The sequence below is a fragment of the Macaca thibetana genome, chromosome 14, assembly GCF_024542745.1.
Source record: "Macaca thibetana thibetana isolate TM-01 chromosome 14, ASM2454274v1, whole genome shotgun sequence".
NCBI classification, from domain to species: Eukaryota; Metazoa; Chordata; class Mammalia; order Primates; family Cercopithecidae; genus Macaca; species Macaca thibetana.
In genome coordinates, this window is record NC_065591.1 from 6,508,433 (window position 1) to 6,532,777 (window position 24,345).

General features: G+C 45.9%; 1 protein-coding gene across 3 annotated transcripts in view; it reads left to right on the plus strand.

Moving 5' to 3' along the window:
* The window catches only part of CHKA (choline kinase alpha), a 72,174-nt gene that overhangs the window by 45,799 nt on the left and 2,030 nt on the right, over positions 1–24,345 (plus strand). For all 3 annotated transcript variants that reach the window (XM_050756726.1, XM_050756728.1, XM_050756727.1), the window contains 8 exons: positions 4,698–4,811; positions 8,995–9,128; positions 9,536–9,640; positions 10,933–10,991; positions 13,349–13,436; positions 13,969–14,077; positions 15,222–15,328; positions 17,826–17,907. In XM_050756726.1, the coding sequence (XP_050612683.1) occupies positions 4,698–4,811; positions 8,995–9,128; positions 9,536–9,640; positions 10,933–10,991; positions 13,349–13,436; positions 13,969–14,077; positions 15,222–15,328; positions 17,826–17,907 (798 nt within the window). The remainder of the gene's footprint in view (positions 1–4,697; positions 4,812–8,994; positions 9,129–9,535; positions 9,641–10,932; positions 10,992–13,348; positions 13,437–13,968; positions 14,078–15,221; positions 15,329–17,825; positions 17,908–24,345) is intronic.

A 24,345-nucleotide genomic window follows, 5' to 3' on the forward strand; every position in this document is an offset into this window, starting at 1 on the left:
GTGCATATTTTCTTTTGTTCTGTCTCAAGATTGAGTTAGATCTCAACATTGCATTGGCTATTTCTCTTTAGTCTTTTTCAGCCTGTAACAATTCTTTTGTTATTTTTAATGTTTATACTTGTGAAGAGTAGTGATCCGTTATTTTGGAAATGTCTCCTCAATTTCAGGTTGTCTAGTGTTTTCTCCCAATTGAGGTTATGAGTTTTTGGCTGAAATACCACAGAAATGCTGTTATGTCTTCTCAAGAGGTTCATAACATCAATACTCTTCTTCCTGGGTTTTAAATAAAGGAAACTTCATAGATAAAGTCGGTTTAAACCTCTTGTTCCATTCTCAACCACTTCTCTCTCCTGCTTCTGCTCATTCTTCACATGCTCCAATCTGACACCTATCCCCCCATCACTCTGAAACTGTTCTTGTTTTTGTCACCAACAGGTTCCATATTGCCAAATCTAATGGCCACTTAGCAGCATTATTAGGGAATGCCACTCCCCTTCCTGGCAGCAGTGGTGCCTGCCTCACCTCATCTTCCGGCCTGGGCCCTCTTCTTGCTACCTGAACTTAAACCAGTTTTTCAAGTTGTGGCTTGTGAACCTCTAGTGGGGCATGAAATGTTAGCATGTTGATTGCTTTTTCAAATGAAATAGAGTGGACAATATTAATAAGCATTGCCCAGTTGTGAGAGGGAGTATTGCTGTGGATAATGTTTGTTTTGGGAGTGTATGCGAGGGTTCCCTGTAGAAAGCTTTCTTTTCTTTTTTTTGAGATTGAGTCTCGCTCTGTTGCCCAGGCTGGAGGGCAGTGGTGCGATTTTGCTCACTGCAAGCTCCGCCACCTTGGTTCACACCATTCTCCTGCTCAGCCTCCTGAGTAGCTGGGACTACAGGTGCCCGCCACCACGCCCGGCTCATTTTTTGTATTTTTAGTAGAGATGGGGTTTCATTGTGTTAGCCAGGATGGTCTCCATCTCCTGACCTCGTGATCCACCTGCCTTGGCCTCCCAAAGTGCTGGGATTACAGGCGTGAGCCACCGCATCCGGCCAGAAAGCTTTCTTACTATTTAGACAGTCACAGTAAGAAAGGGCATTTTAAGGCCTGTGCTGGTTCCTCTTCTGTCCCCAGGGGATCGAACCCCAGTTTGTGAGCTGTAAACATCATCAACGTGTTGAGGACTTGTGAATTGGTATCTTTGGCCCAGTCCTTTCTGTGAGCCCCAGTCCACCCAGCAATTCATGCTGTTCTCTTCCTTTTCCTCAATTGCCCTGTTCCAGTGAGACAGGCCTCTCAGTTCCTTGAAGGCGTCACACTTGTTCCTCCCTCATGGCCCTGTGCTCCTGTGGGGCTGCTGTGGCTTCTCACACCTCAGATCTCAGGTCAGTTCAGTGTGGCCTCCTTAGAAATACCTACTCCACCACACCAGTCACCCTTGTTTCCCTCATGACAGTGAGCCCCGTCCATAGCTGTGTGTACTTGCTTACTGTCCATTTCTCTCTCTCTCTCTCTAGCTATCCCTCCCTCCCTCATGTAAGCCCCGTTGTGGGCAGGGGCCTTATGTGTCTTGTTCTTCGTTGGTTACCTGGCACTTAGCACAGTGCCAGGACAGAGTAGACATGTAAGTGTGTTTTGGGCCAGTGTATTAATGAGTATTTCTGAAGCCCAAGTAAATTGTTCCAAGTTGAGATATGTGAAAAAATAGGACCAGTTCTCCCTCCACTGTCACTAGCTGTGGCTAAACCAGTGCATGGTGCAGGAGAGAACCCAGCCATGTCTGTCCAACCCCACTTTTTACCATGCTCACTTTCAGGAGCAATCAGGAGGTGCCTGGAGACTTAGTGATGACAAGAAGACCCTCAGCAGTTGGTGCACTTATTCTAGGATTCTCTGCCATCCTTAACCTGTTGTGTGTTTTTTTTTTTTTTTTTTTTTTTTTTGCTTGTGCCTTGGTGTTCTCTTTCTTTTTTTTCTTTTTTTTTTTTTTTTTTGAGACAGTCTTGCTCTTCGCCCAGGCTGGAGTACAGTGGTGTGATCTCGGCTCACTGCAACCTCTGCCTCCCAGGTTCAAGCGATTCTCCTGCCTCAGCCTCTTGAGTAGCTGAGATTATAGGCGCCCGCCACCATGCCCAGCTAATTTTTGTACTTTTTTTGGTAGAGATAGGGTTTCACCATGTTGGCCAGGCTGATCTCAAACTTCTGACCTCAGGTGATCTGTCCGCCTCGGCCTCCCGAAGTGCTGGGATTACAGGCGTGAGCCATGGTGCCCAGCTTCATTTTCTTCCTCTCTAAATCCTTCTCTCCATGCACCATCTCCCCCTTTCTCCCACTGTGAATAAATATTGAACTGCAGTATTACATAAGAATAAGGGTGTTTTTGTTTACAATGTTTAGGACAGTGCTAAAGAGAATTGGAAAGTTCTTACATTTCTTTCCCTCTTCTCTATGTCCTTTCTGGGTTGACTCAGCTCTGGAGAGGATTCTGGCTAGTGCTGGTGACATGTGTTGACAATGCCACACGTAAATAAAGTCACCTCCAAGAATCCTTCCCAGTGGACGTGATGTGCAAAATGCTGAACTTCTGAGTCCAGCACCCCCTTGTCCTGCTATGCCCAGCCCCTGGTTACTTTTGTGTTTTACACAGCATGAGGGTGGGGGTGGGGACCACAGTCTCCAGAGCACCAGGACCGTGCTGCCCCCTGGGGAGCAGGGGAACACAATATCTAAGCAGAGACTTAGAGGAGGCTTTGCAGACCTTGCTTAAATGCCCCAGAAAGTTTATGTGATGTTGGGCTTGGAGTAAGATGGGGACTGTACCTCTGGACAACTCTACCATAGGACTGAAAAGTGCTTGGAAACCTTTTGACAACTAAACAAGGATACTAGATCTTTGTTGTCGTTCTCTAAGGTTTTAAGAAATAAAACCGGCCGGGCTCGGTGGCTCAAGCCTGTAATCCCAGCACTTTGGGAGGCCGAGACGGGCGGATCACGAGGTCAGGAGATCGAGACCATCCTGGCTACACGGTGAAACCCCGTCTCTACTAAAAAAAATACAAAAAAATAGCCGGGCGAGGTGGCGGGCGCATGTAGTCCCAGCTACTCGGGAGGCTGAGGCAGGAGAATGGCATAAATCCGGGAGGTGGAGCTTGTAGTGAGCTGAGATCCGGCCACTGCACTCCAGCCTGGGCGACAGAGCGAGACTCCGTCTCAAAAAAAAAAAAAAAAAACAAACCTGTCTGATATCAAATCCCACCCTAAAATTCATTAGCTTGATAGATTGATGTTGTCAGTCTATTGTCATATACACAAAACCACAAATTAGGAAAGATTGAGCCTCACAAGATGACAGGTCATAATTGTGAGGATTATACAAATGATAGTTGTAGATGATAATTGTGGAGGATTACCGACAAATCCATTTGCTCCCACAAAATATAAAAGTGACCAAAATACTTTTTGCTTTAATGTGGTCTGATATCCTTTGGAAGTGGCTTTTCTTTTTTGTTTTCTTCTTACTAACTCTAGTACTGTATCATTTCTTAATAAGTTTGTCCTCTTGGTTTCTCAGTTTTTGGTAACGTGAATGTGTTTAGAGAATGTTTCTCTGGGATCATGTTCCTCTACAGCACATTTCTTCACAGGGGGTGAATTAGAATCATCTGAAACATTTTTCAAAACAGCTCTGCTGGTGCCTCTCTTTTAATACTTGGGGTAGGACCTAGGAATCTCTTTGCAAAAGTTCTTTTTTTTTTTTTTTTTAAAGAGACTTTGGTGGTGATGGGGCATCTCACTGTGTTGCCCAGATTGGTCTCTTAACTCCTGGCCTCAAGTGATCCTCCCACCTCAGCCTCCCAAAGTGTTGGGATTACAGGCGTGAGCCACCACCTAGCCTGTAAAAGCTCTTTAAGAGATTCAGGTGGACCTCTGGGTAAGAATGACTCCTTCGCTCCAACAGATAGAAACCCTTATGCTGTAATGTGCTGTTTAAGGGGGAAAGACCAAGGACTGAATTTGCTTTGAGATCAAAGCATGGATTTTGAAGGCAAAATGATGATAGATCCCACATTAATTATTAGGACAAAGATAGAACAGACAGCATCATAGAGATTTCAGCAAGACAAACATTCAGTAACAGGAAAAGGTCAGGTATGCCAGCTGAAGTCTGGGATGCTCCATGCTCGGCTGCTCTTTGAACTAGAAAGCCATAGACCCTGGACCTAAATGAGTAATTTTCAAGCTTGTTGGACCCATGAGCCCAATTTAGTAGGCAGAAGGTCCTTTGGATCCTTTGCTTTAACTAGGTGCACTCAACCAAAAGCAAATCAACCCTTACCAGAATGGATGGTGTTGTGGCCTTTGGTGAGATGCCAAGAGTGAGACTCCTATATAGGTTGCGAAATAAATAGAAGCAATAAAAGCACTGATGGATATTTTTCTATTTTTGGAACTAGTGACCTAACTTAAACTCACATTTTAAATCTTATCAATATAGCGTAGTGCTTGCAAGCATGAATCCTGCAAATGACAAGATGTGTGACTTTAGAACCTCTATTTCTTCATATTTAAAATGGGGATGGTGATAACAGTAGTGTCCACATGAAAGAATACTCGTGAGGACTAGATGAAACACTCCCGTGAGAGTGCCTCTGATTCCTGGCGCAGAGCAAACACTCAGTAAACACCTGACTTGTTGCCATCTGTTTTAGGGGGCCGAGGCCATGGTTCTGGAGAGCGTTATGTTTGCCATTCTCGCAGAGAGGTCACTTGGGCCAAAACTCTATGGCATCTTTCCCCAAGGCCGACTGGAACAGTTCATCCCGGTAAGATTTGTTCATAAAGGCTCAGTTGACATAAGCCACAGACAGAAGATGGCTTCTTTGTCTCATTGCTGCAAGAACCTGCAATGCTGGTTCTTAAACTGTTAACCTCACCTATGTCCTTAAACTGTATCAGAAATCATGGAAAGCAACATTTATTTTGTACTCATATCAGAACCTCTTTCTTTCCTGTAAAGGTATATTCATCCAAATTTGAAAAATATATGAAACTTACCATTTCATTGTCCCCTGAGGCTGTGTACCCTGAGACTTTGCCCTTTTTCACCTTGTTCCTCTCAACTTCTGGGGCCCTGCTTTATAGAATTTGCTGCTAGAACACGTTGGCCTTGACTGTACCCTGCTCAGTCTCTGGCTGTAGCCCTGTGAGGGGGCCATGCCTGTTCTTTCCCATCACCCTTCCTTGGTTTGTTTTGTGCATTCCCACTGAGTCTCCCTACCTCCCATCTTCCTGTCCCCATATGCTGGTCAAATTCTTAGATTTCAAGGCCTTGCTCCAAGACCTTGCAGTCTTATTTCTAAGCAGTCAGGATTATTTTCCCTTTCTTATTGTCCCAAGGCAGTTTTAGTGTTGCTGTAACATTTACCAGTATACCATGTCTTAGAGTTACATGTACATATCTAAAGCATAGTTTCTGTCCCTCTACCCACCCACCCCAGACTCCATGCCCTGCACAATTCTTCATGCCCAGGGGTTCTCATGAACCCTAAGTGTTGAAGTATGGCTCTGAGCCCTGGCAGTACTTCTTTGGTTGGCAATGCTGGTCTTTGTCAGCCTGCACTCCCTTCCTAGATAGACCAGATATTCCCCATTTTAATTGAGCATAAGCTCCTTGAGGACTAGAGTCATAAGCCGCTAGCTTTTCCTGCCCTGCTGCATGAGATGTCTTATCCATGAGAGGCCTGGGCATGTCCAGGGCTCTCCTGTACATCGGTGCAGATGGAGCCTAGCAGTAGGATGCCTGGCAGAGGGGTGCTCTGCTGTATCTGGCTGGGGACCAGGGGCAGGGGTTTCTTTGTCTAATCCCACAGCCCAGAAACAGGGAGGCTAGTTGTGCTCTGTCTCCCCAGAAGAGATATCCTCTTCTAGTTGACAGTGGTGCTGTCCATCTGTGCTAGCGTTGTGCTAGTTGCCAGTGCTGAGGATGTGTTTAGATGAGTGGATGGTGCCTTCATTGCACCAGCTTTTACCTTTAGTTTGCTCCCTGGCACCTGGCTATGTTTTAGTAGAGACAGGGTTTCTCCATGTTGGCCAGGCTGGTCTTGAACTCCCGACCTCAGGTGATCCGCCCACCTTGGCCTCCCAAAGTGCTGGAATTACAGGCGTGAGCCACTGCACCTGGCCGAGATAATAAGTTTTTGAAAGAATTTTGGAAATAATAAAACCTCATATGGTTATAAGTGGCAATATAGGTGAATCTTACAAATACAATGTCGAATGATAAAACCAAACTGCAGGAGACTGTAAGTAGTATCATACCATTCTATAAAGCCTGATACATTTTAAAAATTGTTTAAGAATGTATGCACATGTAATAAAAGTTCTCTTTTTGGACAAGGTAAGGGAATTGTGTTAACACAATTCAGAATAATAAAAGTATCTTGGGGACAAAAAGGGCAGGCATGAGGACACATAGATTATAGTATCTGTGGAATCGATTTTGTTCTAGTTCTTAAGTTCTATCTATGCTCTTGTATATATTGTTTATTACATATTTAATTTTTTTTTTGAGATGGGAGTCTCACTGTCTTGCCCAGGCTGGAGTGCAATGGCATGATCATAGCTCACTACAGCCTCGAACTCCTGGACTCAAGTGATCTTTCTGCCTTAGCCTTTCAGGTAGCTGGGAGTGCAGGTGCACACCAGCACACCCAACTTATTAAAAAAATTTTTTTGTAGAGATGGGTCTTGCTATGTTACCCAGGCTGGTCTTGAATTCCTGGCTTCAAGCTCTTTTCCTGCCTCAGCCTCCTAAGTCACCAGGATTACAGGTGTGAACCACTGCACCCAGCCATAGTGAAACTTTTATTTATTTATTTATTTATTTATGAGGCGGAGTCTCGCTCTGTCGCCCAGGCTGGAGTGCAGTGGCCGGATCTCGGCTCACTGCAAGCTCCGCCTCCCGGGTTTACACCATTCTCCTGCCTCAGCCTCCCGAGTAGCTGGGACTGCAGGCGCCCACCACCTCGCCCGGCTAGTTTTTTGTATTTTTTAGTAGAGACAGGGTTTCACCGTGTTGGCCAGGATGGTCTTGATCTCCTGACCTCGTGATCCACCCGTCTTGGCTTCCCAAAGTGCTGGGATTATAAGCTTGAGCCACCGTGCCCGGCCGAAAATTTTTTAAAAATTCTATTATATACTAGGTTTGAACCATATGATGCTGCTGGTGTTTAACTGTTTTTGACCAACAAGAATGGCAGTTTCATTTGATTCAACCTAATACCATATGTTATTTCTAGATTTGCTTTTTTTTTTTTTAAGATAGGGTCTCACTCTGTTGCCCAGTATAGTGAAGTATAAGCAGCTTGATCTCAGCTCACTGCAGCCTCAACCTCCCAGGCTCAAGCAATCCTCTCACCTCAGCCTCCCGAGTAGCTGGGACTACAGGCATGTGCCACCATGTTTGACTAATTTTGTTTATTTTTTTGTAGAGATGGGGTCTCCCTGTGTTGCCCAGGCTGGTCTCAAATTCCTGGGCTCAAGCAATCCTCCCGCCTTGGCCTCCCAAAGTGCTGGGATTACAGGCATGAGCCACCACGCCTGGCTTAGGTTTACTCTTCACTGCTTGGGATCAGGTGATTTAGTTTCATGATTCCTGTAGCCATCTTTCAAAGGGCATGTGAGAATAGCGGGGCCACTAGGGATGGTAGGTAGTCTGTTTCTCTCTGTGCTGGGGAAGGAATTTGGAATACTGAGATTTGTTCATATCTGAGCATGTTAGCTTTAGATTTTCCTTGTTGCCAAATTAATGGCAGTTTTGAAAGCTGAGTGAGCTACCTTAATAAGTCCTGCGTGTCCTGCTGCTGGAAGTGGAGTCCCTGTTCTTATCGCAGCATGGTAATTTGTTGACAGTGCTGGGGTGACAGTGCTTTCTGGAGGGAGTTGAATAGAAGGTTGAGCCCAATGCTTACAGTGAGCTCTTAGCTCTCAGTAGCAGACGTCTGCCACTTGCTGAGCTGCATCCTGGGCTGGGTGCTGTCCCAGAGACCTCACCTGCATTCTCTCCTCCAGCTCTCCTGGCAACTCTGTGAGAGACTTCATGTCCTGATTCCCATTTGATAGAAATGGGAACACAATGAGGTAACCTGGATGACCATGTAGCTTTGAAATGAGAATTAAAGCCACGATTTCAACTGGGGTTTCCCTAAGTTGGGAGTATTCACTCTTACCTCTGTGCTGTACTTCTTTGCATTTTCACAGAAACCTCTCTTTAGATTTCTGCAGGGTGGTAGGTCACACGAGGAAGCTCTAGAGGTTTCAGTTGATTGTGAGCTCCCATGGGCCTCCTGTAAAAGGGCAGCCAAACAAGCATGGCCTCAGGCTGATTTAGGGGAAGTGCAGGATGCAGAGGCCAGGAGGAAGTCCTCTAGACACTGTTTTTTTTGCCCAACTTTGCCCTGGACACCTTCTCTGTGCCAGGCCAGGTGCTGACACCACCACTGGGAGCAGCTGGAGACGGCCCCCCATCCCTGTGACACATCTCCAGGTTAGGACCTGTTCTGGACCCCGCATCTCACCTGCAACACATCAGAGTAGAATGTCCTGGCTGACGGAGGAGCTGGGAGCAGAGCTGTGTGATAAACTGCTGAAGACCTGGACTTCAGCACTGGGTAGAGAATAGACATTTGCTGTGGTTTTAGAGACCAGAAGAATAGATGATAGTGTAGTTTCAGTTCAATAAAATTTAAGGAAGGAGTTCTCATAGTTAAAAGGGGTTCAGAATGAAATAGATACTTGGAGGTGGCTGGCTCCTCACTGTTGAAGTGCCATAGCAATTGCTGGGTCACTGTCTGTGGGGACACAGTGTCCATTCTTAAGGGAATTTGGGGCATTGGGTGAGACTTAAATGCACTACAAAAACTGGCTTCTCATTCCTAAGACAGTGTGATCTCACTCTTTTTAGTTTACTTGGTAAAGGTCAGTTTTTAACTCCCTTTTCTATTTCAGAGCCGGCGGTTAGATACTGAAGAATTAAGTTTGCCAGATATTTCTGCAGAAATCGCTGAGAAAATGGCTACGTTTCATGGTATGAAAATGCCATTCAATAAGGAACCAAAATGGCTTTTTGGCACAATGGAAAAGTAAGTGGTGAAATCACTTGGTCCTAATGTAGTTTTACAGTGGTGGCTCCTAGAAGTACCAGAGTGAGCAACTAGGTCTTCCTAGTTCACTGAAGTGCAGAGTGTCAGCTGGTGATACTTGTCTCATAAGTAAGTCTTTCTTACATATAAAAGTCAATTCCTAAACCAAGAAAGAAGGCTTATACAAAAATGCTATTGAATGGGTGAAGGGGCAGAAAGTCACCTTCCTAGAATGCCACGAACCCCCAAGGCCGCTCCTCTCCCTCAGTCGTGGCAGCCAGAGGGGTCCTGCTGGCATTGGGACTGCGCTGGGATTGAATGTTTAACCAAAGCCCCAAGAACAACAAGCCTTGGTGAATTGACAGTGATTCTTTGTTCTGTTCTTTTTTTAAAAAAAAATTTAATAGATATCTAAATGAAGTTCTGAGAATTAAATTTACCGAGGAATCCAGAATTAAAAAGCTCCACAAATTGCTCAGTTACAATCTGCCATTGGAACTGGAAAACCTGAGGTGAGTTTTCCTTCTATTTCCTGACTTTAAATATTCTTAGTCACTAAAACTGTTGTCAGTAAACATTGATTGAGCTTGCCTTATGTCTGTCATTTTACATTGATTTTACAGGATGAATTTAAGCAGATAAGTTTTGTCATCTGGAATTATGGTTCTCTAGAGGACTAGAGATTATAGACTCTATGGACTAGAGGCCCACACGTGGCCAGTTTGTGAAAGTTCCATAGAGAAGGGAAATGTCGAAGGAGTGGCTTGATGGCCAGGGCAGTAGAGTGTCTAGCGGGGTGGATTTTCTCTGGTGGGGAGAAGGGAGTAAGGGCAGGCTGGAGAGTGTGAGAAAAATCCCTCTTCCTTACAGTTCAACCTTGGCTTTTGTGAGAAACAGAATCTTCCTGCTGATCTCTGAAGCAAGGCCATCCTTGTCCTCAGAGTGATGCTGCATGCAGGCCACTCACATCTGTACACTAACAAGTATTTACACCATTTTTTGTTTGTTTGTTTAATAAGACGGAGTCTCGCTTTGTTGCCAGGCTGGAGTGCAGTGGCGCGATCTCGGCTCACTGCAACCTCCCCCTCCCGGGTTCAAGTGATTCTCCTGCCTCAGCCTCCCAAGTAGCTGGGACTACAGGTACACGCCACCACACCCAGCTAATTTTTGTATTTTTAGTGGAGACGGGGTTTCACCATGTTGGTCAGAGTGGTCTTGATCTCTTGACCTCGTGATCTGCCCACCTCAGCCTCCCAAAGTGCTGGGATTACAGATGTGAGCCACCACACCCAGCCATAAGTATTTACACCTTTAATTACTCAGGTATGTGCCTCCTCTGCTAGGCTTGATGATCGCTGCCGAGGGAAAACAAGTAAACAAATAAAATAATGTCAAATTGTGATAAGTGCTGTGACAGAAGCATAGACCAAAGTAGGCCGTTAGTCTGCATAGGAGGACCTGCTTGGGTCACTGGTAAGAGAAGGGCTGTCTAAGGGGGTGCTGTACAAGCTGAGACCAGCAGAGAAAGGGGCTCCAGGAGGGAGTGGCACATGCAGAGGGTCCTCCGGGGGAAGAGCTGAGTGCAGAGGGCCTGTGGGGGTTTCAGGCGGGAGCTGCTGTGGAGTTGTTGCTGTGGAGCTGTTGTGGAATTCTGACACAGTTGTCAGAATTCACATCACAGATACTACTCCCAAACTGTGTGTTGCTTTGGAGCACGAATTTGGTGCTGGCCATGTGGAGAAGGCAAGACGGTGTGCAGCTGACTGAAAAGCTTGATAGGTAACAGTGAAACCTTTCTTTTCAGATCATTGCTTGAATCTACTCCATCTCCAGTTGTATTTTGTCATAATGACTGTCAAGAAGGTAAGAATTGCTATGTTCTGTTACAGATGAGGTTTGTGTGTATACTTAGAAAATTACTGGCAGTGTGTCTAAAAAATGCCAGGTAGCATCAAGAGTATATTAGGTATATTAAATTATGATACAACCAGACAGTGAGGTTTTGTATTACTTTTTTAGCATATGAGGCCAGGCACAGTGTCTCATGTCTGTAATCCCAGCACTTTGGGAGGCCAAGGTGGGAGGATTGCTTGAGCCCAAGAGTTCTAGACCAGCCTAGGCAGCATAGCAAGACCCCATCTCTACAAAAAATTAAAAAATTAGCCAGGCATAGTGGTGTGCACCTGTAGTCCCAGCTACTTGGTAAGCTGAGGCCGGAGGATGGCTTGAGCCTGGGATTTCAAGGCTATACTATATATATAGTATATATATATACACACTATATATATATAATACATATATATATATATGTATTACATGGAAGAAATCCGAAAGAATATTCACTAAACTTGGGAATTGGGATACAGAACTTAAACTTTCTAAGTCACATGTTACTTTTTCAGTGTTTAACTCCTTATAGTAAACATATATGATTTTTTTTAACCTGAAAAAGCAATAAAAGAACAAGATCCACTGCCTACCCCATTCAGTCCTGGGCCCTTCCCTTCTGCATCACATAGCGTAGTGTTGCTTATTGCAACACGTGTAATCCTAACACCTTCTCTCCTAGTATCAGTGCACTGTGCTATTAATTACTTTGGGCTTCTCTGCTTTGAAAACATGACAGTGATATGTTCCTTACTGTAACAAAATTTCATCCCACGCAATTGCACATTGAATAGTCTCATCAGAGGCCCCCCACTATGCAGCTCCCACTGGTGCTACTGACATGGCCTTGCTCTGCCTTGACCTTGCCTCCCCCAGTCACAGTAGTTCAGGTCACACCTTGAGCCCTTCTTTGCCAGGCTCAGCAGTTTGCTTTTAATCCTGAAAACGGTCTCTCATGAAGACCCGTCATCCATAAGCCATTCATTTGAGCCAAATTACCTTTTACTAATTAGCTGCTTGTAGCTGGCTAACTCAAGTCAAGGAGAGTATAGACATTACAGCTACAGCTTTGTGTATTATCCTTGCCCTTCTGGTGGTGAGGGGGTGATAAATGGCACAGACATCACTAGAGAGAGGGGACTGGAGGAGATCAGCTGCGTTGATGATGGCAAAGTGTAGGAGGGATCGAAGAGGTAACAGGTGTACGTTAATTTTGTTCTGCTACTTTGGGTGTCTGCCTCCAATTTGCCTTTTTTTTTTTTTTTGGAGACTATTACTGTGTCACCCAGCCTAGTGTGCAGTAGCGCAATCAAGGCTCCACGTAGCCTTAGCTTCTTGGGATTAAGTGATCCTTCTACCTTAGCCTCCCGAATAGTTGGGATCACAGGCACACATGACTACGCCTGGCTAATGATTCATGGAGATGGAGTCTCTCTGTGTTTCCCAGGCTGGTCTTAAACTCCTGGACTCTAGTGATCCTCCCACCTCCACCTCCCAAAGTGCTGTGATTACAAGTGTGAGCCAATCACGTTTTCTGGTGTCCAGTTTATGTTGTAATTGCTACCCTAAATGGAAAAAGTATGCTGAAGAACCTAGACACTATACCTCCACTAGAAATCCTGGGGAGAGAGAGCAGCTGAAAACCTAGCAAGGGTTGGCTCACTGGTGCCAGCCCCAGGATGTCGGAGATGCTGAACGTCATGTCTAGTGTGGGGATATCAGGAATGTAGGCCTGCAGAGCCAGGCTGATGGCCAACCAACTCCTGACCCAGAATCCAACAGTAAAGGAAATAGTGGTGTAGGAATGCTGCCTGTGGTCTCGTTGGGAAGGAAAAGCAGGCAAGAACAAAGCAGGGCATCCCGTGTGGCAGCGGAGCTCTTCCTTGCCTTTCTTACTGGAGGGCACTCCCGCAGCTTCCCAGCTGAGGTGCTGCAGCCAGCTGGAGACAGCAAACCAAGTCCCAGGGCTGCTGAGGGTGGTATTTGGCTAGCCCGAGCTCCTGCATGCCACCATACAGAACATTTGGGAAGTACTCTTCTGACAGCAGAGCAAGAGACCAGGCTTTGTTCCATAGTGAGCCTGGGGGTCCGGTGGGGACTAGGGCTATGAGCAGGGGTTGTTATGGCCAGGTGGGTCAGGAGCCTCCGTGCACAGGGGTAGGCCTCCCGTGAGCACTTCTACGCTGTGTCTAGGCCCTGGTGATGTCCACAGACCAAAAGCCACATTCAGCTAGGATTCCCTAAGGGATCAGATCCATTCTCTCGACTCTGCTGTTCAAGGACTTGAACCTTCTATTGTAAAACATAAGCCATGTTATCCAAACCTTTTGCAGGTAATATCTTGTTGCTGGAAGGCCAAGAGAATTCTGAAAAACAGAAACTGATGCTCATTGACTTCGAATACAGCAGTTACAATTACAGGTAATATGTTACAGTCCAGTGTTTCCATCTCAATATTGTTTTATCATTATGATATGCTTAATTAACAGTTATTAGAGAAAATAAGTCAAAACGCCACCCTGAGTTGCAAGCTGCTTCACCTGGAATCAGTGGCTTCTTGTCCAGTGGCCCGTGATGGTTGTGGTGAAGTGGCACGGCCCTCCTTGTTCCTAGCAGACAGCGCTAGTTGGGGACAGCCATGCCATTCAGCCAGACTTTGGCATTTTCTTTTGGCTTCAGAGATTATTTTCTTCTCATAAATCCTGGTTGAGGAGACACATTGTTCTGGAGTTGTGGTTCAGGTGCGCCTTTATAGCTTTAGTCAGCTGTGATGCTGACAACCATCTGTTGGCTGTCTCTGTCATTAAAGCAGTTACAGTCCTGCTCCCTCAGCAAGTCCAGATGGCAACAGGAGTGGCATGCTCAGAACTCAGCCTTTCTTTCTTCTGCAGTCAGGGAGCCGCCAGGCATACGGTTTGCCTCATTCTGTGCACTGTCTTATCTCTTATTTCAGGGGATTCGACATTGGAAATCACTTCTGTGAGTGGATGTATGATTATAGCTATGAAAAGTACCCTTTTTTCAGAGCAAACATCCGGAAGTATCCCACCAAGAAACAACAGGTAGGAGATGAGTTTTTGTATACTTGATAGGAAAATTACATCAATTTCATGCAGTTAGAATTACATCTTCTTTTTTATTTTTTGAGACAGGGTCTCACTCTGTTTCCCAGACTGGAGTACAGATCGCAGTAGTGCGATCATGGCTCCCTGTACCTTTGACCTCCTGCGCTCAGGTGATCCTCTCGCCTCAGCCTCCCAAGGAGGTGGGACCACAGGCGCATGCCACCACGCTCAGCTAATTGTATTTTTTGTAGAGATGGAGCTTCACCAAGTTGCCCAGGCTGGTCTCAAACTCCTGGGCTCAAGTGATTTTCCTGCCTCAGCCTCCCAAACTGCTGGGATTACAGTTGTGAGCTACCACCCCTGCCCTACATGTTCATTTTTAAAGTTAACCTTTTAAAGTTTGGTTTATGTTAAAAAATGTTATTTTGTTTCTGTTAAATGTAGACACAAATTTGACCTTTTAGTCCAGCTTATTAAAAATCTCTGTGTCAGAGATACTTACATTCAGAGAAGAGCTTTAGCATCCTTTGTAGTTCCTTCTAGTGTTTTCTGAAAAACCCAGCCTTGATTCCGCTTTCTGGCCATCTTTTTGGCGATCACTGACCTTTTTCTATTCATTTCACACTGTGGAGAGAGAAGTAATCTTTCGGGCACCAGGGTTTAGTAATGGAAGGAAATGTCTTTGGTGTTAACAGTTCCCTTTCCTGTCCTGAATGATGGGAGGCGGCTGGTAATTGTGTGGAGAATAGTTCTCATGGGAGTTTCCTCCTGGGATCTTTCTCTCCCATTCCTCAGCCCAGCACTGAAGCCTTGGTAGCGGTGCTGAAGTTGAGTAGGACTGGGAGGGTGCACCAAGCCTGCCTCCAAAATAATGGTCTCCAGTTTTAAGTGCTACTCTAAATGGGAAAAGTATGCTGAAGAGCCTAGACACTGTATCTCCACTAGAAATCCTGGGGGGAGAGAGCAGCTGAAAACCTAGCAAAGGTTGGCTCACTGGTGCCAGCCCAGGATGTCGGAGATGCTGAACATCATGTCGAGTGTGTGTCTCCCAGTATGTCACAGTAGATGCATATGCTTCGTGACAGCTGTTGACAGTCTGTTTTAACCATCATTGATCCTAACACAATTACTTTTTTTTAAGCTCCATTTTATTTCCAGTTACTTGCCTGCATTCCAAAATGACTTTGAAAACCTCAGTACTGAAGAAAAATCCATTATAGAAGAAGAAATGTTGCTTGAAGTCAATAGGTAATGTTTTTCCTTTTTTGATTTGTAAAGATAGCGTTCCTCTTTATAGACTATATTTGGGATGCTTCCTTGCAATTATGAGTATTTTAGAGCTTCTTTTTTTGTTTTTGTTTTTGTTTTTGAGACAGAGTCTTGCTCTGTCACGTAGGCTGGAGTGCAGTGGCGCAATTTTGGCTCACTGCAACCTCGGCCTCCCAGGTTCAAGCAGTTCTCCTGTCTCAGCCTCCCAAGTAGCTGGGAGTACAGGGGCCTGCCACCATGTCCAGCTAATTTTTGTATTTTTTAGTAGAGATGGGGTTTTTGCCATGTTGGCCAGGCTGGTCTTGGACTCCTGACCTCTGGTGATCCACCCACCTCAGCCTCCCATGCTGGGATTACAGGTGTGAGCCACCGCGCCCGACCTAGGAGCTTCTTTTTAATCGTACATCTTTAGGACTTGCCCTTTGTCAAAAATAGAATTTGCTACTTCTCCATTGTGGCTGAGACTATGCAGAACTTTCAGATCTGAGCATACAGCAGGCAGAGTATATTAGTCTGTTCTCACATGGCTACAAGGATACTACCTGAGACTGGGTAATTTATAAAGAAAGGAGGTTTAATTAACTCACAGTTCTGCATGGCCAGGAAGGCCTCAGGAAACTTACAATCATAGCAGAAGGCAAAGGGGAAGCAAGGCACTTCTTACATGGCGCCAGGAGAGAGAGGGGCAGAGAGACAGAGAAGAAGGTTGAACTACCAAACACTTTTAAAACCATCAGATCTCATGAGAACCCCCTCACTATTGGGAGGACAGCATGGGGGAAACCACCCCCATGATCCAGTTACCTCCTACCAGTCCCTCCCTCCACACATGGGGATTACAATTAAAGATGAGATTTGGGTGGGGAGACAGAGACAAACCATATCACAAGAAGAGGTCCCGTGTCCAAGAAGGGTCAGGACACTTTGTGACATTCTGAACTGTCATCCAGACACAACAACCCAGCCATACAGGGTTGCTGCCACCCAGGGCCTACAGAATTTTTTTTCTTCTTTTTTGAGATGGGATGTTGCTCTGTCACCCAGATTGGAGTGCAGCAATGCGATCATGGCTCACTGCAGCCTCTAACTCTTAGCGAGCCTCTTGCCTCAGCCTCCCAAGTAACTGGGACTACAGGCACGTGCCACCATGCCTGCCTAATTTTTGTATTTTTTTTGTAGAGACGGGGTCTTGCTCTGTTGCCCAGGCTGGTCATGAACTCCTGGGCTCAAGTGGTTCTCCTGCCTCGGCCTCCCAAAGTGCTAGGATTACAGACGTGGGCCACTGCACCTGGCCGTGCAAACTTGTCACTGATGCTTGTGGAGTGGTGGGCACCGTTTGCTGTGTTTGACTCTTCAGTTTCTCCTAGAAAATGACTAAACTCATGTTTATCAGTTTTAAGTCTTGCTTTTTACTGTTTTTTCAAGTTTTCAAAGCAGGGTCCTGAAACTTCCAGATTCTGCAAAGGTCTAGACCACTATTTGTCCATCTCTTTAGTCAAGAGGCCTGTGGGTTGTTCCTATTATTTGGGGTCTCCTGTGACATTATTTGGTAAAATTGCTGTTGAAGTCACTGTGGCCCACCTCATCTTTCCACTGCACTTACCACAGTCATCTCCTCATGGCCTCCAGAGTGCTCACCCCCCACACTAAGTGTGATGTCACATCTGCCTACCTGCCGCGCCCCACCACAGCGTACATTATCTCTTTCTGTTTCTTGAACTGGTGGAAATAGAAAAAGGTAGATGAAGGAGAACCCAGACAGAAAGGGTAGCACAAGGGACTCTAGTGGGCTGAGGACCACAGGATGAACAGAGAGTAGGGTTGGAGGATACTAGAGCAGGCACTCCTAAATTTGAGCTTTATCTTCATGTAGATGAACCCTCAGGGTATCGTTTGAGGAGGAACTTGGATTCGCAGTGACTTGGGGGCTTGGTACGGCCTAGAGATGGTGACGTGGCTCACACTCTCTCATCTGCTCTTTTCACTTCTGTGTGACAGGAGGGGATGGGACAAGGATGGGATTTAGAAGTCTCTTGCTCAAGGAGTGAGAGCTTCATCCCGCGTCCAGCAAAGGGCTGCCTATTGGTTGCTGATGCTGTGCACCCTCCCTTGTAGCAGGCTTGCTTTCTTTTCTGCCAGCATAGCCACCCAGGCCTTCACCTGCACCCTGTGAATGTGAATATATTCACCCTGTGAATATATTATGGCCAAGTGGCATTGACATGTGCCATGGCCAGACCAGCTGTGTGTGTTCACACTCACCAGTGCACCTGTCACTAGCAGATGAAGGAAGGGTGTGGGAGTGGTATTCCCATTTTTCTTAGTTAGTCCCATGGAATATAGACCCATGATTTGCCAACACTAACTAGGTTTGCATCCACACAAGTTAAAATGTCCATCTGGCATGAAATCATTTCATCAGTCCTGTAACTGATACTGTATGTCTCATATGTGTTTCTTGCTTTTATCATTCCAGGTTTGCCCTTGCATCTCATTTCCTCTGGGGACTTTGGTCCATTGTACAGGCCAAGATTTCATCTATTGAATTTGGGTACATGGTATGTTTTAGCAGCGTTTTTTTTTTCCATCCTACTCCCGGGTAAAAATGCTATAGTATTTGTGAATGCTTGGCAGCAAATGACCATTCCTTACAGAGGGTTCTCTGTCTCCCCAAGTACCCGAATGTGGTGACCTGGTGGCATCAGGACAGTGTGGCTCAGCCCAGGAAGCCAGGGGAGAAGCCGCTGTCACTGATGCCGTGGTTGCCTTTGGAGGTTGCCCTCACTTCCAGGCCAGCAGACCTTGCCTCCCCGGCTTCAGAGAAGGGCCAGGTAGTCCTGCAATCCTGATGGGGAATGTAGGCATCTGCACCCTGGAGGTCCAGCTGTGACCTCAATCCCTTCTGACACAGGGGACAGTAAGTGAAGAAGAGTGGGTGGCTCTTGCCTGTGCTGTGGAAGGTTTTATTTCTCGGGTACCACTTCATTCTCCAGCCTGTAGTGCCCAACTTTGGGTTGGAAGCTGGTAATTACTGAATTAGACCTCCTGTTTTTCACAGGCATGTTTGTAACCAAGCTAGGCTGTCATTTACTTTTAACCTTAAGAATTGTCAGCTGGGTGCAGTGGCTCACACCTGTAATCCCAGCACTTTGGGAGGCTGAGGTGGGCAGATCACCTGAGGTCAGGAGTTTGAGACCATCCTGGCCAACGTGGAGAAACCCCATCTCTACTAAAAATACAAAAATTAGCATGCATGGTGGCGGGCATCTGTAATCTCGCCTACTCAGGAGGCTGAGGCAGGAGAATGCTTGAACCCAGGAGGCGGAGGCTTCAGTGAGCTGAAATCATGCCACTGCACTCCAGCTTGGGTTACAGAGCAAGATTCTGTCTCAAAAAAAAAAAAAAAAAAAAAAAAAAAAACTGTCATTGATACAGAAATAGAAAGGTTTTTTGTTTTTTGTTTTTTGGTTTTTGGTTTTTTTTTTTTGAGGCGGAGTCTCGCTCTGTCGCCCAGGCCGGAGTGCAGTGGCCGGATCTCGGCTCACTGCAAGCTCCGCCTCCCGGATTTACGCCATTCTCCTGCCTCAGCCTCCCGAGTAGCTGGGACTACAGGCACCCGCCACCTCGCCCAGCTAGTTTTTTGTATTTTTTAGTAGAGACGGGGTTTCACTGTGTTAGCCAGGATGGTCTCGATCTCCTGACCTCGTGATCCACCCATCTCGGCCTCCCAAAATTGCTGGGATTACAGGCTTGAGCCACCGCGCCCAGCCGAAATAGAAAGTATTTTTAACCATCAGACAAACCTTTCTGTTGTTCCATAGTGAATGAATGTTGGTGAGTTGTCTTGGGGTGGGGGACAACACAAATGTCTACAGTCTAGTGAGCTGCCTTCCTTCGGGACAGGGATGGGACTAGTTCATTTTGTCCTCCTCAGTTTTATACTAGAATGATTTCTACTTCTAGGCAGAAGGTTTGGTAATGCAAAGATGATGTTAGGTAAAAGAAAGGGACATTGGATTTTTAAAGCAGATTTGAGTCATGGTCAAATGATACTGTAAGACAAAGCATACTTCGTAACAAGGAATATTACTAGAGATAAGGGCATTTTGTGATAATAAAGGCATCAGTACATCCAGAGGACATTAAAAATCCTTGTCTTGCTTCAAAAGACATGATGTTAAAACTGACAAAAGTGAAAGAAGAAACTGGCAGATTCATGATTAAAGTTGGAGATTTCGGCCGGATGTGGTGGCTCACGCCTGTAATCCCAGCACTTTGGGAGGCCGAGGCGGGTGGATCACTTGAGGTCAGGAGTTCGAGACCAGCCTGACCAACATGGTGAAACCCTGTCTCTACTGAAAATACAAAAATTAGCTGGGCATGGTGGCAAATGCCTGTAATCCCAGCTACTTAGGGAGGCTGAGGCAGGAGAATCACTTGAACCCGGGAAGCGAAGTTTGCAGTGAGCTGAGATGGCACCATTGCACTCCAACCTGGGCAATAAGAGCGAAACTCTATCTCAAAAAGAAAAACAAAACAAACGTAGGAGATCTCACCACTCCTCTTCTGTGATTAGAACAAGGAAGAACACACACAGAAGGAGAGAGAGGGCCTGACAACTCTCCCTGCCAGCCTGGCCTCATGCATGTTCATTAAACCCACCAGCAACTGCAGAGTGCACGTTATTTTCAAATGAATATGGAATATTCCTCAAGATAGACCATATGCTGGGCCATCAAACAGGTCTTGATAAATTCAAAGGGGGTGAAGTAATACCGAATATGTTCTCAGTGAAATTTAAGTGGAAATCAACAACAAAAGATATCTAGAAAATTCTCAATTATTTGGAAATTAAACAATACATTTCTAAATAAACCCTGGGTCAAAGAAATTAAAAAGAAAATGAGAAAATATTTTACACTGAATTATAATGAAAACATAGCATGTCACTATTTGTGGGATATACATAAAGCAGTATTTAGAAACTTATGGCTTTGTAGCTTAAATGTTTATATTACATAAGAAGAAATATTACACAAAATCCCTATCAAAACATTGGCAAAAATTAAATCCATTAACATATGTAGAAGGATAATATATTATAGCCAAGTGGCATTTATCCCTGGAATGTAAGGCTGGTTTGTATTTGAAAAAATCAGTTCATATAATTCTTCATATTAACAGAATGAAGGTGAAAAACCATACGATTATTTCAGGAACCACAGGAAAAAGAATTTGTCAAGATCCAATGTGATTTAATAAAATCTCAGCAAACTAGGACTAGAGGGGATGTTCCTCAGCCAAATAAAGGCATGTATGAAAAACCCACAGCCAGCCAGGTGCAGTGGCTCATGCCTATAGTCCCAGCACATTGGGAGGCCAAGGCAGGTGGATCACCTGAGGTTGGGAGTTCGAGACCAGCCTGACCAACATGGAGAAACGCCGTCTCTACTACAAATACAAAATTAGCGTGTGGTGGCACACGCCTGTAATCCCAGCTACTTGGGAGACAGGCAGGAGAATCGCTTGAGTCCGGGAGGCAGAGGTTGCAGAGAGCCGAGATCACGCCACTGCACTCCAGCCTGGGAAACAGAGCAAGACCCCATCTCAAAAACAAAACAAAACAAATCAGATGGAACAGAATATAGTGCCCAGAAATAGATCCATATGTATATAATCACCTGGTACTCAACAGAAAGGCCAAGGTAGTTTAAGAGGGAAAGGATTATATTTTCAAAAAACGATGCAAGAACATTTGAAGAGTCCTATGGAGAAAAAACTGAACCTGATTCCGTGCCATAAACAGCAGTCAACTTGAAACAGGTAACAGACCTAAATGTGAAGGCTAAAACTATTAAGTTTCTGTGAGAAAACACAAGAGAAAAGCTTAGTGACCTAGGCCGGGCACGGTGGCTCACACCGGTAATCCCAGCACTTCGGGAGGCTGAGGCGGGCAGATCACAAGGTCAGGAGATTGAGACCATCCTGGCTAACACGGTGAAAACCCGTCTCTACTGAAAATACAAAAAATTGGCCGGGCGCGGTGGCTCAAGCCTGTAATCCCAGCACTTTGGGAGGCCGAGTCGGGCGGATCACGAGGTCAGGAGATCGAGAACATCCTGGCTAACACGGTGAAACCCCGTCTCTACTAAAAATACAAAAAACTAGCCGGGCGCGGTGGCGGGCGCCTGTAGTCCCAGCTACTTGGGAGGCTGAGGCAGGAGAATGGCGTAAACCCGGGGGGCGGAGCTTGCAGTGAGCTGAGATCCGGCCACTGCACTCCAGCCTGGGCGACAGAGCGAGACTCCGTCTCAAAAAAAAAAAAAAAAAAAAAAAAATACAAAAAATTAGCCGGGCCTGGTGGCAGGCACCTGTAGTCCCAGCTGCTCGCCTGTAGTCCCAGCTGCTCGCAAGGCTGAGGCAGTAGAATGGCGTGAACCTGGGAGGCGGAGCTTGCAGTGAGCAGAGGTTGCGCCACTGCACTCCAGCCTGGGGGACAGAGCGAGACTCTGTCTCCAAAAAAAAAAAAAAAGCTTACTGACTTAAGCACAGATTTATTGGGTTACATAAAGCACTAGCCATAAAAGAGGAAAAAATAGAGTAAGTTGCTGTGAGCAGGAAACACATAAAAACCAAAGTGCTTTTTCCCATTCCTTTCATCAGCAACAATCATCACCACAGAAGACTAAAGTCGGGGGGCGGTTCTCCCCCCCTCACAAACAAGCAATCAGTTCTGGAGTGGATAGCAGATGGGTGTCCTCCAATTCCATTACGACACTGTCTACCTGGGGAGAGAATCAGACCCCACAGGTTGAGGGCTGAGACCTTAAGACTGCCCTCCACTTCTGACACCAGTTGCAAGTCCAGGCCTCTGGAATTTCTGACCAACCAGCCATATGTTGGGGTTCCCGTGTTCCCCTCCTTGGGTTCAATTAATTTGCTAGAGCGGCGGACAGAACTCAGGGAAACATGTAAGTTTACCGGTGTATTTTTTTTTTTTAAGACGGGGTCTCACTATATTGCCCAGGCTGTCTCCAACTTCTGGACTCAAGTGATCCTCTTGCCTCAGCCTTCCAAGTAGCTGGGACTACAGACGTTCCGCCACCATGCTTAGCTAACAAAGGGTATTTTAAGGGTGAAGAGATACATAGGTGGGGTGAGGTCTGAAAGGATTCTGAGCACAGGAGCTTCTGTCCCTGCGGGTGGGTTGGGGAACTCATTCTTGTTCACCTTCCTGTCAGCCTCCACCTGCGGTTCTCTAGAAACTCCCCAAACCCTGTCCTCTTGGGCATTTTATGGAAATGTCATTGGATAGGTATGATTGAAACATGGACAACCATGTTGAAATGTGATTGGACCAAAAAAGGTGTGATCTAAACCCGGCAAGGCCTGACCAGGTTCTTTGGGCCTCTTTGCACAGCATTCCTTATCCCAGGGTATGAGGCAGGACCCTCTCTGGAATAAGAGTCTTATGACCCACAGTCAGATCAGAGTCTAGCTTTGGGCAGGTGAAAGGACGGCAGAAGGTCAGAGAGGGAGATTCTGTTTACTGTAGTAAGGGCTATGGGAGTTATGAGACAGGGACCAGCTACAAAAACACTCGTATATATCATCACAGTTGGACTTCATCAAAATGAAAAACTCTTTGAACGATATCATGGAGAAAATGAAAAGGCAAGCCACAGACTGGGAGAAAATAGTACAAATGTATATTTAATAAAGGATTCATATTTAGGATATATAAAGAACTCATAACTCAGCCAGAAACCAAACAGCCGGCATCATTAATTATTATTATTATTATTATTATTATTATTTCGAGATGGAGTTTCGCTCTTGTTGCCCAGGCTGGAGTTCAATGGCACGATCTCAGCTCACCACAACCTCTGCCTCCTGGGTTCAAATGATTCTCCTGCCTCAGCCTCCCGAGTAGCTGGGATTACAGGCATGCACCACCACACCCGGCTAATTTTGTTTTTGTATTTTTAGTAGAGACGGGGTTTCTTTGTGTTGGTCAGGCTGGTCTCCAACTTCTAACCTCAGGTGATCCACCCGCCTTGGCCTCCCAAAGTACTGGGAAAACAGGCGTGAGCCACCACACCCAGTCTCAGCCTGCTTTATAAATGGATAGAAGATTTGGACACTTAAGAGAAACACATGGCCAGTAAGAATCTTTTCATGTGTTTCATATAATTAGTCGTTAAAGAAATATGAATCAAAGCCTCATTGCGATACCCTACACACCCACAGTGATGGCTAAAACTTGAAAGAACTGACAGTCTCAAATGTTGGCGAGCAGATAGAGCAATGGGAATGCGCGTGCACTGCTGCTGGGAATGCAGTCTGCGACAGCCGGCGTGAAGATGCATGCGTTAGACCACCCAGCAGCCCTCCTGGGGAATTTTTCCAGAACAAATGAAAACAGATTCCACACCAAGACTTGCACTCAAACGCTCATAGCAACTTCATTTGTTTGTTTGTTTTTGAGACAGAGTCTCACTCTGTTGCCCAGGCAGGAGTGCAGTGGCCCAATCTTGCCTCACTGCAACCTCTGCCTCCTGGGTTCAAGCCATTCTCCTGCCTCAGCCTCCTGAGTAGCTGGGATTACAGGCGTGTGCCACTGCACCCAGCTAATTTTTGTATTTTTAGTAGAGGGGGTTTCTCCATATTGGCCAGGCTGGTCTTGAACTCCTGACCTCAAATAATCTGCCGGCCTTGGCCTCCCAAAGTGTTGGGATTACAGGTGTGAGCCACCGTGCCTGGCCTGCAGCTTCATTTGTAATTGTCCCAAACTGGAAGTAGCCTCAATGCCAGTCAGCAGATGCGTGGATACTACAGTGCCAGATCCGTGTACTGAGAACACTTGGCAGTGCAAAGGAAGGTGGCACGAATGCATGACAGCATGGGCCACTCAGAGACATCACGCTGAGAAGCTAGGCACGAGGGTACATATTGTATGGTGGCATTTATGTGCTACTCTAGGAAAGAAAAGTCCA